General features: G+C 39.9%; 1 protein-coding gene across 6 annotated transcripts in view; it reads left to right on the plus strand.

The window, feature by feature from the left end:
- Positions 1-15,758, plus strand: part of Ubox5 (U-box domain containing 5) — a 37,394-nt gene that overhangs the window by 12,327 nt on the left and 9,309 nt on the right. Inside the window, exons 2-4 of one of the 6 annotated variants that reach the window (XM_063248778.1) lie at positions 12,588-12,760; positions 13,475-13,610; positions 14,191-14,264. In XM_063248778.1, coding sequence (XP_063104848.1) covers positions 14,211-14,264 — 54 coding nt within the window. In that variant the 5' untranslated portion in view covers positions 12,588-12,760; positions 13,475-13,610; positions 14,191-14,210. Of the gene's footprint in view, positions 1-12,587; positions 12,761-13,474; positions 13,611-14,169; positions 14,265-15,758 lie in introns of those variants that run through there. The other 5 variants (XM_013159854.3, XM_013159857.3, XM_003476620.5 and 2 more) reach the window with 5 other exon arrangements.

Here is a 15,758-nt window from a genome sequence, read left to right on the forward strand (position 1 = left end):
GGCATTCTGATGGATGAAAAAAAATCCACTGTTTATATTACATTCATGCTGGAGATGGTGGCACACACCTGTAATCCCAGCACATGGGAAGCTGATACAGAAGGATCAGCACAAGTTCAGGGCCAGCCTGAGCTACATAGTTCAGGTTTAGGCTTACATAAATTTAAATTTTATTTTTATGCCAGGCATGGTGGCACATGCGTGTAATCCTAGCACTCAGGCAGCTGAGACAGGAGGATCACTGAGAATCCAAGGCCAACCTGTGCTATGTAGTAGGACCCTATTTAAAACAAAACAAAACCAAAAAAACCACACACAAATAAAATAAAAACTTTATTAGTTAAATCTAGCATTCCTAAAAACCCACAGCATCAAGACAATATGTTTTGGGAGTTGAGGGTATAGAACAGACCAGAGATAATTTCAGAATTCAGGAGATAGGTAAGAACATATAAAATAAGGCCCTAGAGAAAACTGATAAGATTAGTGTCAGGTTTGTATGTATCGATCCTGGTTAAAATCTCATCTGAAATCCTGTAGAATTTTGCTGATGTTGTTATAAAGGTGCTGAATAAATTATAGATCTCATCTCGAGATTAAATCTTTTAAGAGAAAAACTACCCATCTGTGTTAGTTAGTTAGAAGTTACTTTTCTTATTTCCTGAGGGGAAAAAAAACTGACACCCAGAGTTAAAGGGGGACGTTTATTTAATTCACAGTTTCAGTTCGTAGTCAACTGGCTCCAAAGCACAGTGACATATCAGAGAGATACCACAGAGGAGAAAGTTCATGGCACGCAGAAGATAGCAAAAGTAAGCAAGCAAGTGACCTTAACTGCATCTTTCTGCCTCTTTGGTCTTTTCCAGGCTACTTAAAGCAGGTAGTACTCATATTCTTAATCTTAGTACCTTTTTTTTTTTTTTTTTTTTTTTTTTTTTTTTTTTTTGGTCTTTTTGAGACAAGGTCTCATACATTTTAGGCTGGCCTTGAGCTCACCTTGTAGCCCAGGCTGGTCTCCAACTCTCAGTGATCCTCCTGCCTCAGCCTCCTGAGTACTGGGATTACAGGTGTGAGCCACCACCCTTGGCTAATCCTAGTACCTTTGATCCTAGCACTGCACAATGAGTCAATTCCAGCATCATACTTTAGATCCAGCCACCTCTGAAAAAAGCCTTATCTAGAACTGCATGAGGCTTTGAGGAAAATCTGAACACAAGCCTTAACGTTCTTCCTTTGGCCCTCCAAAAACTCATGCTTATCCATTTATGGAAAAACCTTTTAGTTCATCTCTTATGAGTTGCCAAAGACCTAACAGTATCAGCATTGTTAAAACGGCCAAAATCTCCTCTGATTTAAGGCAAATTCTTAGCTGTAACCTCCTGTACAAATAAAAAGGGAGTTAAACACTTGCAACACTCAATGGTACAAGATTTCCATTTCAAAAGTTACAAACTTTTGTTCCTAACAATAGCAACAAAGCAAGACCAAAATCCAGTGGGGCAAACACTAAATCCCACAGTTCCACTTCCACCATTCCTATGGCAAGTTGTGGCAATCTGTGGCAAGTTGTGAACTCCAAAGAACTTGGGTGGTTCCACCCCTACAGAACTGCCTGTGGTTGTAGCTCCCATGGTTTTTCTCTGGGGCCAGCTTTGTAGTTTTCCTCAAATGGTATACTTTTGTGCCTTCTCCAAACTTTTGTGGTCTCAACTGCACACAGCTTCACATATCACCCTGTCAGGGTACACTGCCCGGCTTCCCAGACCTGAAATCTGAGTGGAAACCTTCCTAACCCAACAACTCTTGTATTTTACATGCACCTAAAACTAGCACCATGTGGACGACTCCAGGGTCTGCTGACAACGGGAGCAATAGGCAGACTTCCCTGTCTCATAGGCCAGTGCCTATGCACCAAATCCTGAGGAACAGCTTCCCTAGGTTGCTGCCATTCTGAAACATGGTGCCCTAGGGCTCTCCTTTCAAAACAAAGTCTTTCATTTTTGCAATGCTGAGGCTGCAAAGAGTGGAGTCCTGATTTCTTCTTCTTTTTAATCCATTTTATTTCAAAGAGGAAAAAAATTTCAGAACACAACAGTGAGGGGACAACAATGGTATATACATTGCACATTGCCATCCCCAAATCAGTCACCTAGAGTGGAAGACATCTACATTCAATTCAGCTCAAACAATTTTCTTAAATGAACTCAGAGAAATCAGTATAACTATCTTAACTAATACATATCAGCTTCTCACACTAGTGAGACAGTATGATGTTTACACATGCACGTCTGATTTATTTCATTTATGAGTAGGGCCTCAAGTTGCATTCATTTACCTATAAAAGTCTCAAGTTTGCTTTTTTGGGGGGGAGGGGGCACTAGGAATCAAACTTGTGACCTTGCATTTGCTAGCAGGTGCTTATGCTGCTGAGCTATATCCCCAAGTCTGTCCTTTATGGCTGAGTAGTACTTCATTAAATAAGTACCACATCTTTTTTTTTTTTTTATCCATTCCTCAGTTCATGGGGATTTAGGTTGTTTTCAGATCTAGCTATTACAGATTGTGCTGCTCTGAACATGAATACACATATATCACTGCTAATCCTTGTGATGCCCTCAGGCCCTCTTTTGCCTTCCAAAATATTTGACTTTTTTTTTTTTGGGGGGGGCGGGTTTAGGAGTACTAGGATTTGAACTCAGGACCTCATGCTTGCCAAGCATGTGCTGCGTCATTGAGCTAAATCCTCAGCCTCATTTCACTTTTTCTTGCTAGTCTTTTCAGTGACCAGTTTCTCCTCTATTCCATCTTTACAGGCTTCCTTCCTGGCCAATCTCAAAATGTTTTAAATCATTCTGCTGGCTCTTTGCTCTTGGTTCTCACATAAATTTGGCTACAAAAAGCCCCAACAATAGCCATGCTACCACCTCAACATTAGACTGCCTTGAAATTTCTTCTGTCAGGTTAATTAGTCCACCCTTAATCTTAGTCTCAGGCAAAGTCTGGTTGTTTTGAGGGGGGTTTTTTTGTTTTGTTTTTTGGTTTCTTTTTGGTTCCAGGGATTGAACTCACAACCTCACCCTTGCCAGGCAGGCACTTAGGCCATTGAGCTAAACCCTTGGCCCTATCAGGCAAAGTTTGAACACAAGCAAAATGCAGATAAACTTTGTGCCACAGCATAACACATTGTTCGGAGGCCGACAGAGGCTGCAGTCTATCCTAGCAAAAACCACCCAACCTGATCTTTTACCAGCATCATTTCTGTCAGTGTGCTGATCTGCTGAACTCTGGCCAGAATCCCCCATCAATTACAGCCTATGGTGTTCCAACTCTGATTTTTTTAGCCAGCATCTCCAAACCTTCCCAAACTCTTCCACAAGCCAGTTCCAAAGGCCCCTAAATCACATAGTCAGGTACAGGCACAGCAATGACCCCACTCCTGGCACCAAATTCTTAGACTAAGTAACTAAGTAACTTAGTAACTAAAATATTAGTTACTTTTCTGGTTGTTGAGACAAAATACCTGACACCTAGAATAAAAGGAAGAAAGTTTTATTTAGCTTACAATTTCTAGAGATTTCAGTCTATAATTGGCTGACTTCAAGACAAAGAGTTATGGCAGACAGGGCTTAAGAGAAAATGGTTCGGCTGGGGATTTAGCTCAGCAGCATAAGTACCTGCCTTGCAAGCAGGCAGTCGTGAGTTCGATCCCTGGTACCGATAAAAATGAAAAAAGACAAAAAAAAAAGAGAAAATGGTACATGGTGGGCAGAAGATAAGAAAGCAGCAAGGGACCTTACCATAACATCTTTTTGCCCCTTTTATCCTGTCCAGGCTACTTAGGGTAGGTCGTACTCATAGCTACCCTTAATCATAGTGCCTTGAGCCTAGCCTTGTACCATGAATCAAGTCCAGTGCCATGCACTCTAGATCCAGCCACCTCTGAAAAAAAAAAAAAAAACCCACCTAAGCCACTTGTGGCACAAGCTGTAATCCCAGCATTTGGGAGGCCGAGGCAGGAGGATTTATGAGTTGGAGACCAGCCTGGACTACACAGTGAGATCCTGTCTCAAGAAAAAAGGCCCATTTGAGGCTTTGGGGGTGGACATTAAGCCATAATGCCATCTGTGCCTCTTTTTTTTTTTTTTTTTTTAAAGGCACGGTCTCACTGTGTAGTCCAGGCTGGCCTCGTACCCAGGGAATTCTCCTGCCTCAGCCTCCAAATTGCTGGAATGATAGGCATATACTACTATGCTTGTCTGTGCCTCCTTTTTTTTTTTTCTTTTTTTTTTTTTTTTGGTACTGAAGATGGAACTCCTGACTTTGTGCTTGCCAGGCTGGCACTTGTGCCACTGAGCTAAATCACTGGCCCTTCATGCCGCATTTTTGTTTCCATGTGTTTCTCTCTTGTTCATTTATTTATTGGTTTTTCTTTTTAAAATTTTTTTAGGCAGGGTCTTGCTATATAGTTCAGGTTGGTCTTGAACTCACTAGGTAGCCTAGGCTGGCCTCAGACTTGTGGCAATCTTCTTGTCTTAGCCTCTGGAGTGCTTAGATTACAGATGTGTACCACCAGACACATCCTTTTAAAAGAGAAAAAATTTCAAAACAAGATAATTAGAAGTTAACATTGGTTAGTATATTTTGTGTTGTTATCCTTAAATTATTTACTCGGAGTACCAGATATCAGCATTTAATTGTCTAAACAATAATAGCACAAACCTTTTCAATGAATTAAGAAAAATTAGTAGTATAACTATCTTAATTATTTATTTATATACTTACATATATATTTATATATAACTTCAGCTTCTCACACTAGGAAGACAACATAATTACACATGTGAGTGATTTATTTCACTAATGAGTGCGGTCTCTAGTTGCATCCATTTTACCTACAAAAGCCTCAAATTTATCCTTTATGGCTGAGTAATATTTCATTGTATAAAACTGCCACGGCATTTTTATTCATTCTTCGGTTGATGGGCACTTAGGTTGTTTCCAAGATCTAGCACTTACAGATTGCCCTGCTATAAACTTGGGTGCACATTTAGTTCTGTGATGTGATGTGATGTTTTTAATGTTTCTGTGAGATATCTAGCAGAGGAATAGCTGGGTAAAATTGGACTTCCAATCCTACATTTTTAAGGAATCTCCACACTGATTTTCACAGTGGTTGCACGAGGCTGCACTCCCACTAACAGTAGAGAAGGGTTCCTTTTTCTCCACAGCCCCTCTAGCATTTGTTATTGGTTGATTTCTTGATAATAGCCATTCTTTCTGGGGTGAGATGGAATCTCCGTGTTGTTTTAATTTGCATCTCTCACCAGTGATGTTGAACATATTTTTATGTATTTACTTGCTGCTTGTGTTCCTCTGTCTGAGAAGTGTGTATTCACCCCAGATACTCATTTTTGGGTTGTGCCTTTAAATTTGGGAGGTCTCCTTTTTCTGAGTTCTTTATATGTTCTCAATAGTAATCCTTTGAATAGCTGGCAAGCATTTTTTCACCATTGTGGCTTGTTTCTTCACTCTCTTGATGGTTTCTCTTGCTGTGCAAAAAGCTTTTTAATAAGATAAGATCCCAGTTGTTGATTCTTTGTGATAGTTCCTGTGCAATTGTGGTTTTATTCATAAAGTCTTTGCCTATACTAGTGCCTTCAAGAGTTTTACCTATTTTGTCTTCTAGCAGACTTAATGTTTCTGTTTTTAGATCTTTAACTTGAATCATTCTGATGTTGACTATGGTATTGATTCCACAAATCTACACAGAATAAAATTGCTTTACTTAGATTTTTAATCCATTTCAAATTTAGTTTATTGCATGGTGAAAGTTATGGATCCAGTTTTGATCTTCAGCATGTGCAGAGCCAATTTTCCCAGCACCATTTGTTAAAGAGGCTATCTTTGTTCCAATGAATGTGTTTGGCACCTTTGTCAAAGATAAGGTGGCTTAAAGGACTGGGGATATAGCACAGCCTCTGCCTAGCAAGAGTGAGGTCCTGAGTTCATTTCTTGGTACTCACACACATACACAAAAGTGGCTTTGTATGCCGGGTGTGGTGGCTCACGCCTGTAATCCCAGCACTCAGGGAGACTGAGGTGGGAGGATCGTTTTGAGTTCGAGACCAGCTTGGACTACAAAGTGAGCTCAAGGCCAGCCTGAACTGCATAGCGAGAGCCCATCTCAAAAGACCAAAACAAAAACAAAAACAAAAAAAAATGGCTTTTGTATGTCTGGAGTTATTTTTGCATTTTTTAAGCTGTCCCATTGATCTTTAGGCCTGTTTTTTTTTTTTTCCAGTACCACAGTTTTGTTTTTTTTTTTTTAATCACAGTAGCTTTATAGTATAATTTCAAGTAAGGGATTGTGACCCCCCCCCCTTTTTTTTTGTCTTTTTGAGACAGGGTCTCACTGTGTGGTTCAAACTGGCCTTGGGTTAACTTAATCAGGCTGGTCTTGAACTTGCAATGATCTGCTTGCCTCAGCTTCCTGACCTCTGGGATAACAGGAGGGTGCCACCATGCCTGACTCCCCACCTCTGCCTTTTTTTGGGGGGGATTGAACTCATGATGACCTCGTATTTGCCAGGCAGGTGCTTATGCTGCTGAGCTAAATCCCCAGCCATCCCCCTTTTGTTTTTTGAGACAGGATCTCACTATTTAGTTCAGGATCAAACTCGTGATCCTTCTGACTTGGCCTTCCAAGTACTGGAATTATAGGCGTGTACTGCTATGTCCAGAGTTTAAAAATGTTTTAATTTTTTTTTGAGACCAAGTCTCACTCTGTAGTTCAGGCTTGAGTAGTTCTTCAGAGTAAAAACTGGATTGGAGGTATTGCTCAGTGATACAGCACTTCCCTGGCAGGTGTCAGGCCCTGGGATTGATTCCTAGCATCACAAAAAGCAGAACAAATCCCCCAAATCTGTGTCCACTTGTGCCTGCCAGAGTGTGTTTAATATGTTAAGCTCTTGAAGGGTGACTCAACTGCACACAGAATAAAACCAAAGAAAACTTGGGCCCATGCCCAAGTTCTGGCTACTGTGTGGGATAGGGTAAGATAGCTGCCTTTCATTTTTAACCAGCTCTAACAAAAATGCATGTAAGTCAGGATTTTTAAAGATGGACAGGTAACTCAGTTTAGAAATTATAAGAAATATTATATGCCTTTAAAAGCTGAAGTGCTCAATTTATAAAATTGCTCCTTGCATTGGTATTCCACCTACTCTTTGAGTTTAAATGCTTTTCTCTTATGTGACAGGTAATCTATTCTTTTTTTTTTTTAAATCTGTAACCTGTTTGAACTTAGTCTTTAAAATATGTGTATGTGCCAGAATTACTTTCCATTACATTTTTGTAAGATTCAAAGTCAGACTGTGTCAGTTGGCTGTGGCAGCTTTGTTGCCTGAAGGAAGATGGATGCTCAGGTGTTCAAAAGTGTCATGGTCACCTTATTCTCTTTCCAAATTATCCCCCCACACTTTCCCGCATCCAGTTCTGAATCTCAGCAAAACAAAAGATTTGTTTAGTTGCTTCAAACCACAAGGGAGCACAGACAGCACTCTTTTGGACCAAGTGACTAGCTGGTCAGTTTGCCTCGGACTTACCCCAGTTTTAGTGTTACAGGTCTGTGTTCTGGGAAGCCCTTCAAATCCAGGTAGACCAGTATAGTTGGTTTTCCCACTTCTGGATCCCTCTTGGCCCTTTCTTTTCTTTGTTGTTGTTGTTGTTTTTTTTTTTTTTTTTTTTTTTTTGAGACGGGGTCTCACTATGCAGTTCAGGCTGGCCTTGAGCTCACTTTGTAGGCCAGGATGGTCTCGAACTCACAAGACTCCCACCTCAGCCTCCCGAGTGCTGGGATTACTGACGTGAGCCACCATGCCTGCTTCTCTTTGTTCTTTTTAAAAAAATATTTTTTCTAAAAAAATAGAGAAAATGTCAAGGAAAAACTAAGACTGCCAGCTTATTTTTAAATAATTTGTACCTTGATACTCATTTTTGATGTCTTCAGAACCCATTTGCAATGATAGGCCCTCCTGGAGTACAGAAAGATAGTAGACATGTCAGGCAGAGAAAGAGAGACCCTGTGATAGGTGAATTGGTTCTAAGTGGTACAGAATTGCTTGTCATCTAGAAGGTTAATGGCAGACTTTTCATTAGTGTCATGTATCTCCTTGGTATAATCAGTTGGTATGACTCACTCTGACCACTGACTTTCACATATTTTAAAAAATTATTTTTGAGCCGGGTGTGGTGGTGTACTTGTGTAATCCAAGAGGCTGAGGTAAGAGGATCATTTGCAAGTTCGAGACCAGAAAAAAAGAAAAGTAATTTTTGCTAGCCAGCCTTGGTGGTGCATGCCTGTAATACCAACACTCCAGAGGCTAAGCCAGGAGGATCGCTGTGAGTTCAAGGCCAACCTGAGAGTTACAAAGTGAGTTCAGGTCCAGCCTGAACTACATAGTGAAACCCTGTCTCAAAAAGACAAAAAAAAAATTTTTTTTTTGCTACAACCCTTAGTAAGAAATGCCTCTTACATCAAAATGTTAATGAATGAATGTGTATTTATATAATAAAGTTTTGTAAAACAATGCACACTTATGTATGTATACTGTGTTCTGACATTTCCTTTGTATTCTACTTAAAGAGATTAGTGGTTATGGCTCAGTAATTGGAAATCTCAGGTGTTGATTTACAGTTCAAGAACCACTTGCACTTTAGTCCACCAGGGAAAATAATCTAAGCCCTTTGGCATGTCATTTAGGATCTTCCTGTCTCCTTTTCTTACCTCTAGTTAAGTGATATTCAAACAGGGTATTGTGGTACACCTGTAGTTCCAGCTACTTGTGAAGATCACTTGAGTCAGTGAGTTCAAGACCAGCCTGTGCAACATAGTATAGCATAGCTCTGAGGGTAGTCCTGCTAGGCTAAACTTTTTACCTTTTGGTATGCTGAGGGCCCCATCCCCTGGATTAAGCATTAAGTCAGAAGACCCTTAACCTTGAAACATGAGGCTGTTGGAACCAGAGAGATAATTAAGATCTTACCAATTAAAGATCTGGACAACAACCAGATCCTATAGGTTCCTACTATTTAAGCATCATCTTATCCCAAAGAAATAGATATTATTTGTAAGATTTTTAAAACATGGTTCTGCCATTCTTGTCCTATAATGGCATAGTCACTTGCCGTTTTGGATATTTCAGCTGAATCTTTTGATTTGTTTTTAGTCGCTTTACCCCAATCACCCCCGACCCTTTACTGGAAGTTGAATTTGGAATGTTCACACTGAGCTACCTCTCCAGGTCTTTTTTATATTTTATTTTGAAGTGGAACTCACTCAATAAGTTGGTCAGGCTGGGCTCACAATTGTGATCCTCCTGCCTTAGCCTCCTAGAGTGCTGTGATTACCACCATGTCCTGCTTAGGCCTTTTTTTTTTTTTTTTTTGTACCTGGGATTGAACTCATGACCTTGCACTTGCCAGGCAGGCGCTTAGGACACTGAGCTAAATCCCCACACCCTTAGGCCTTATTTTTAAGGGCAGTTTTTGGTTTGTAGAAAAACTGAGCAATTAATGCCCCCATACAGTTTCCTGTTACTAATATTTTGCATTGATGTAGTACATTTGTTAAAATTGGATAGCTAATATAGTATAATATGGTTACATTATTATTAACTGCTGTCCATAGTTTACATGGTAAAGATTCATTCTTTGTGTTGTGTAATTCTGTGGGTTTTGCCAAATGTATGCCATGTATGTACCATTACAGTATAATGTACAGTAGTGTCACTACCTGACCACTTTGTTTTTCTCTGTGAACATATCTCTTTGAACATAATGCTGATTGTTAGATTAAAATATTCATTCTATGTTAATAAAGCATTCAAATTCTCATACGTTTTGAAAATCAAGGATACACTATGAATAGATTTTTTCCCTATATATCAAGTTTTCTTTCCTTTTTCCTTTTTTTTTTTTCAGTACTGGGAATCAGAGTTTTATTTGTGTCATTTGACATACGTGTGATATTTTTCTAGTTTTAAAACATCACTTTATTTCCCGGATGGGTTTTATTTGATGGCAAATAAGGATAGCAACTCTTATTCTAGAAGTCCTAGTTAATGCAGTAAAATGAAAGATTAGAAATGAGTTATTGTATTAGTCAGTATTTTGCTAGAGCAACAGATACAACACAAGCTATACAAGTATATATGACATTACAAGTCGGATGAGGGAGAGTGCAGAGGGTGTCTGTATGCTGGAGACCAAACGATTCTTCTGGAGGTCCAGAGTTCACTGCAATGTCCCATGTCAGTTGGTGTCATGAGGCTGAGGGGTCTGTGTCAGAAGTCTGAAGAGTCTGTACTGCAGGACTGACGGATCCATGCTGGAAGCCGAAGAGTCTGAGCTCGAAGGCTGAAGAGTCTGTGATGGAAGCTTAGGAGTCTGCACTGGAAACCAAACGATGACTCCCAAGCTGAAGGCTGGCTAGAGCCTCCTCCGAAAGATAGAAGCAGATCCCTTTATACAAAACATACAGACAATAGCCGCCTGGAATGGGTTTTCTGTACCCTATAGCATAGAATTGCTGAGCTGATTCAGTTAAGCTTGTCTTAATTAAATTTCTCAAATTGACACAGTCAACCATTATAGTTTCTATTTTGAGAAAGGAACTGTCATTATTTTTGAGATGATGGGATTGTGAAAAACGCAGGAAGATCAACTGAATATCTGTTAACATTAGTAGTTCAGGGGCTGGGGATGTGGCTCAGTGGTAAAGGGCTTGCCTCGCGTTTTCAAGACACTAGATTCAATCCCCGGCACCACACACACATGCACATAGTCAGTAAGAGTTCAGTAAGACAGCAGAACATGTAATACATGAAAATGAAAAGCCTTCCTATACATGGAGATAATTGGTTCAAAATTTAGTGAAGAAAGAGTATTCTACCTCAGTAGTAGCAATTTTAATAAGAAGGTATCTCTTTTAAAAAGACAAATCTGGACCAGGGATTTAGCTCAGTGGCATAAGTGCCTGCCTGGCAAGTGCGAGGTCATGAGTTTGATCTCCAGTACCACAAAAAATAAATAAATAAATAAATAAAATAAAATAAAAAATAAAAAGACAAATATACTATACATGTTAATATTATAATAGTAAAGGTTGCTGACTACCCACATGTCCACCCAAAAGAGTTTTTCGTTTTTGTTTTTTTGGAGACAGGGTCTTGCTATGTAGTTCAGGCTGGCCTTCAACTTATGACGTAGCCTGGGCTGGCCTTAAACTCACAGCAATCTTCCTTCTTCAGCCCCTGAGTGCTGGAATTACAGGTATGCGCTACAACTGGCAGAGTGTTTATTATTATTATTATTATTATTATTATTATTATTATTATTTTGGTACTAGGAATTGAACTCAGGACTTTGTGCTTACCAGGCAGACGCTTATGCTGCTGAGCTATATATCCCAGCCCAGCTTATTATTTTTTGGTACCGGAGATCAAAGTCACACCTTGTGTTTGGTGGCTTATTATTAATTTATATCCTATCCTCTTCCAAAGTGATTTTGAGGTAAATAATATACTCTATGATATAAAAATAAATAAAGATTTTAGGCAAAGAGAAATTTAAGGGATTGGCCACAGGGTTTATTCAAGCTTTGTAGCAGCCTAAGTAAAGAAGTGATATAATCAATAAAATTTTGAGTTGCTTGGGAGAAGCAGTTATTCTAGTATGGAAAATGAAGAGATTTTCTCATGAATCTTTTTGTGTGTGTGTTTTTAAGACATGATCTCACTGTATAGTTCAGGCTACCTTGATCTCACTTTGTAGCCCAAGCTGATTTTGTTTTGTTTTGTTTTTGGTGCTGGGATCAAACTCACGACGTTGCTCTTGCCAGGCAGGCGCTTACACCACTAAGCTAAAGATCCCCAGCCCCAAGCTGGTTTTGAACTTGCAACAATTGTATTGCCTCAGTCAAGTGTGCACCACACTGACTTTTCTCATGAATCTTAAAAGAAAATGATCATTTGACCTAACAAAAGAGCATCCAACCTTCCAGAGCTGTGTCTTAGGCACAGTGCCAGAGAATGCTGGGCAGAGAGCATGTGTAGTGGGCAAAGCAAGAGTGTGGTGATGGTGGTGGCTGGGACACGAAGATGGTCACTATCCCGCTCTGAGGCTTAGTGCAAGGAGGGATGTATTTTAGAAATCTCATTTACGATTCTCAGTTGATGTGTCCTCCCACCCTGGTGTCTTGAGTCTTTGCAGATTGGCCACTGAATTATTTTGTGTGTGTGTGTTTTGAGACAGGGTCTTACCTATGTAGTTCAGAGTGATCTTGACTTCACCATGTAGTCTAGCCTGGCCTTAGACTCGTGGTGGTCCTTCTGCTCCTGTCTCCTGTGCTTGGATAAAGGTATACACAACCTTCCCAGATTGGCCACTGAATTTTTTTTTCAATTATTTATTCACAATGCCGAGACTCAAAGTCAGCTCCTGAGGTCTGTTAGGCAAGTACTCTCCTGCTTAGCTACACCCATATCCCTGAGTTTTTTATTAATGTTTACATTTTGTTTTTGCTACAGCCGAGGATCCAAAGTGCCAAGAACCCTGTCAGGTGTTAGTGTGGAACATGACCTGCAGTAGCCAACAGGGATGCCAGACAGGAGGCAAGGGGTGCCACTAGGCTGGCCCTGAAGAAACCTTACCATGGATGACCAGAACAGCCTCTGCGATTATTCCCTGAAATCACACTTTGGTAAGTGCAGTGGAGAGCAGGTAGTGTGTGCTAGGTAGAGGCCCATAGGAATTAGTGGTTGGTTAATAGAGTTGCCTACCCCTGAGGAGGTGAGGCGCTTCACTAGCTCGCCTGCTTAGCTGTACACAGGTGGGAAGAGGAAGTGGGTAGGACCCATTAAGAATTTCCTTAGAAAACAGTTGGAGGCCTGACTAGTCCCTGTTGGAAAGGACAGTCAAGGTTGCCACATTTCTACATCCTAGATTATAGATAGCCATGTTAATTTTAAATCTGAAAGAATAATTTTTTTAAGTGAATGATGTCAAACTTCAATCTAAGTAACAGGACAAAGTTGTAAGGTATTTGTAGAATAAATTTTAAGCTGTATAACTTTCTGATAAGTCCTTCAAAGTAAATGGTGTCTGTGTAAGCAGGAAGCAGAGGAAGCTTCAAGTCTTGAGTCCCATACTAATGTCTCTTTGAGTCTCAGTTTTTTCACCTGCTACGTAAGAATATTAGTGCCTGTTTGGGGTTGTTGTAAGGGTTAATGAAATGAATGATATACATTAGACATTTAATTTAAGGCCCGATGCGTAGCACTCAGCATACCTCAGCTGTCATTTATGATTGTTATTTCAGATATTTGTTAATTTATCAAGAAGGAATTTGATATAATCTGAATAAATGAATAGAAATGTGCTCATGAACTTTTTTTTTTTTTTTTGTCTTTTTGAGACAGGGTCTCTCTATGCAGTTCAGGCTGGCCTTGAGCTTACTTTGTAGCCCAGGTTGGTCTCGAACACAATCCTCCTGCCTCAGCCTCCTGAATTGCAGCCGTGTGTCACCACGCCCGGCTATGAATTTCATAAAGGTAGCATAATAATTCCCTAAATTGTTTTGTAGATTCAGTAGAATTCAATAAAACCCCCCAAAAACCTCTCAATAGTGATGTTTTGGACTCTCCTAATTATATTTTAATAAAAAAAAATACAATTGCATTGACCAGTGTTAAATGACAAAGATGCTCTGCACCACTGCCATTATTTTGGGTGACCCTTTCATTCCAAACCCTCTGTTCTGTTTCTGAGCACAGCTGTGTGTGTTGTCACTGTCCTGTGGGGAGCCCCCTGCAGAGCTGACAGGTGCACGCACCTCCACAAGGTCTCTGGCACAGCTGCCAGCTGGAGAACTGGCGGAGTTTGCCAGCCTATGGCCTTGCTATGGAGCCTTGCTGGACACTGATGGTTTTTCAGTGACTATTTTTTCTCAGCATCACGTTTAAGATACAAGGAGGATATAGACTGTAAGGATATATGTGTGTTTTCACATTTTTGTTGTTATTGTGTTTGGTTCTTTTCTCTTAGGAATCAGCTCCTGAAAGTTTAGAATTGAGTTTTAACCTGTCTAATACTGTCTGTTTGCTTTTTAAGATTTTTTCTGATGTTTTTAAGCTATCCCATGAGCCACAAAGATGGTAATAAATCTTTGCCTCCCACAATTCAGACCAAGAATTCACTGCAACAAGGTAAACAAAACAGATATATACATGTAACTGTGCCATATGTATTTTGTGTTTGTTCTTGGACTTTCTTTAGGTTTACTAAGTCTATCAGCTGGTATTTGTAGGTAGGTCTGGGGCAGGTCCCCCCAGAATCACAGCACCATCATGGGATGAACTTTTGTGCAGCCATCTTCTTTGTGCTCTTCCCTCTTGATGATCATTTTTATTTCCACCCAAAGTGGTAGGAAAGGTAGAAATATTCCCCTCTCCCAGTTTTTGAGTGTGTGTGTGGGGGAAGGTACTTTTTAAGTGTGATTGGACCTTGAGTATCCTATCACTGATGTACATACCACCCCTTTTTATTTTTGAGATAGGGTCTTGCTAAATTGTCCACTGTGGCTTTGAACTTCTTCTTTTTGAGATAGGGTCTCTCCATGCAGTCTGTGTTGACCTTGAACTCATAGTAATCCTCCTGCTTCAGCCTCCCAAGTGCTGACCTTGAGTTTTCAATCCTACTGGCTTAGCCTCCTGAGTTACTGGGATTATACATGCATTTAGAAATCAGCTCCTGAAAGTTTAGAATTGAGTTTTATCATGGCCAGCTTTTGTAAGTTTCTAATACGAGAAGTAATGGCTTGTATTTGTTGTTTGAATTCCTTGCTGTTTATTATTTGAACTAAGTTGCCACGTTTTTTGTACATAAAATGTTATTTATCCATAGCATGGAGTAGAGTACATGAAAATACTAAGAGGGGAGGGAAGCCCTGCCCTAATTTGGTGGTTTTGCAAAGAGCATATTTTGAAAAGATTGTTATATTAACCCCTTCAGACAAAGATACTTAAAATTTCCATTATAATAAATATTGGAAATATTAGAAAGGGAAGAAGTTACAAGTCACACCTTATAGCCTATTCACTGTCCTAAGTTTTCTATATGTGGGGTTTTGTTTGTTTGTTTGTTTGTTTTTGCTTTTTGAGACAGGCTCTTGTGTATAGTCCAGGGTGGCCTTGAGCTCACTGTGTAGCCAAAGCGGCCTCAAACTCATGGAGATCCTCCTGCCTCAGCCTCTTAGTGTGTACCTCCTTGCTCAGCTTCCCATATTCTTTTGTGGTCCTCATTCCTGTATATACCTTTTTTTTTTTTGGTACTGGGTATCGAACTCACAACCTCATACTTGCCAAACAGATGCTTATGCCACTGAGCTAAATCTGTAGCCCCCTACATTTTTTTTTAAGCCAGGTATCATCATTCATAGATTTATAAGAAACTCTCCTTATAAATTCTGCCTTCCTAAGGAGAGTATCATAAATGGTAGGGTCCAAGTACAAAATTGAGATTATTTGTTTCATATATATATGTTGCAATATATATTAATTACATTCTTCTTAGAAAATTAGTATGTTGGGCCAGGGATTTAGCTCAATGGCTGGCTGGCCAAGCGCAAGGTCATGAGTTCAATCCCTGGTACCCCCCCCCAAAAAAAAAAAATTGAGTATGTATATGTACCACATCTTAAT

The sequence above is a fragment of the Cavia porcellus genome, unplaced genomic scaffold (genome assembly GCF_034190915.1).
Source record: "Cavia porcellus strain 051 isolate PalLab524CR breed Dunkin Hartley unplaced genomic scaffold, mCavPor4.1 scaffold_5, whole genome shotgun sequence".
Lineage (NCBI taxonomy): Eukaryota > Metazoa > Chordata > Mammalia > Rodentia > Caviidae > Cavia > Cavia porcellus.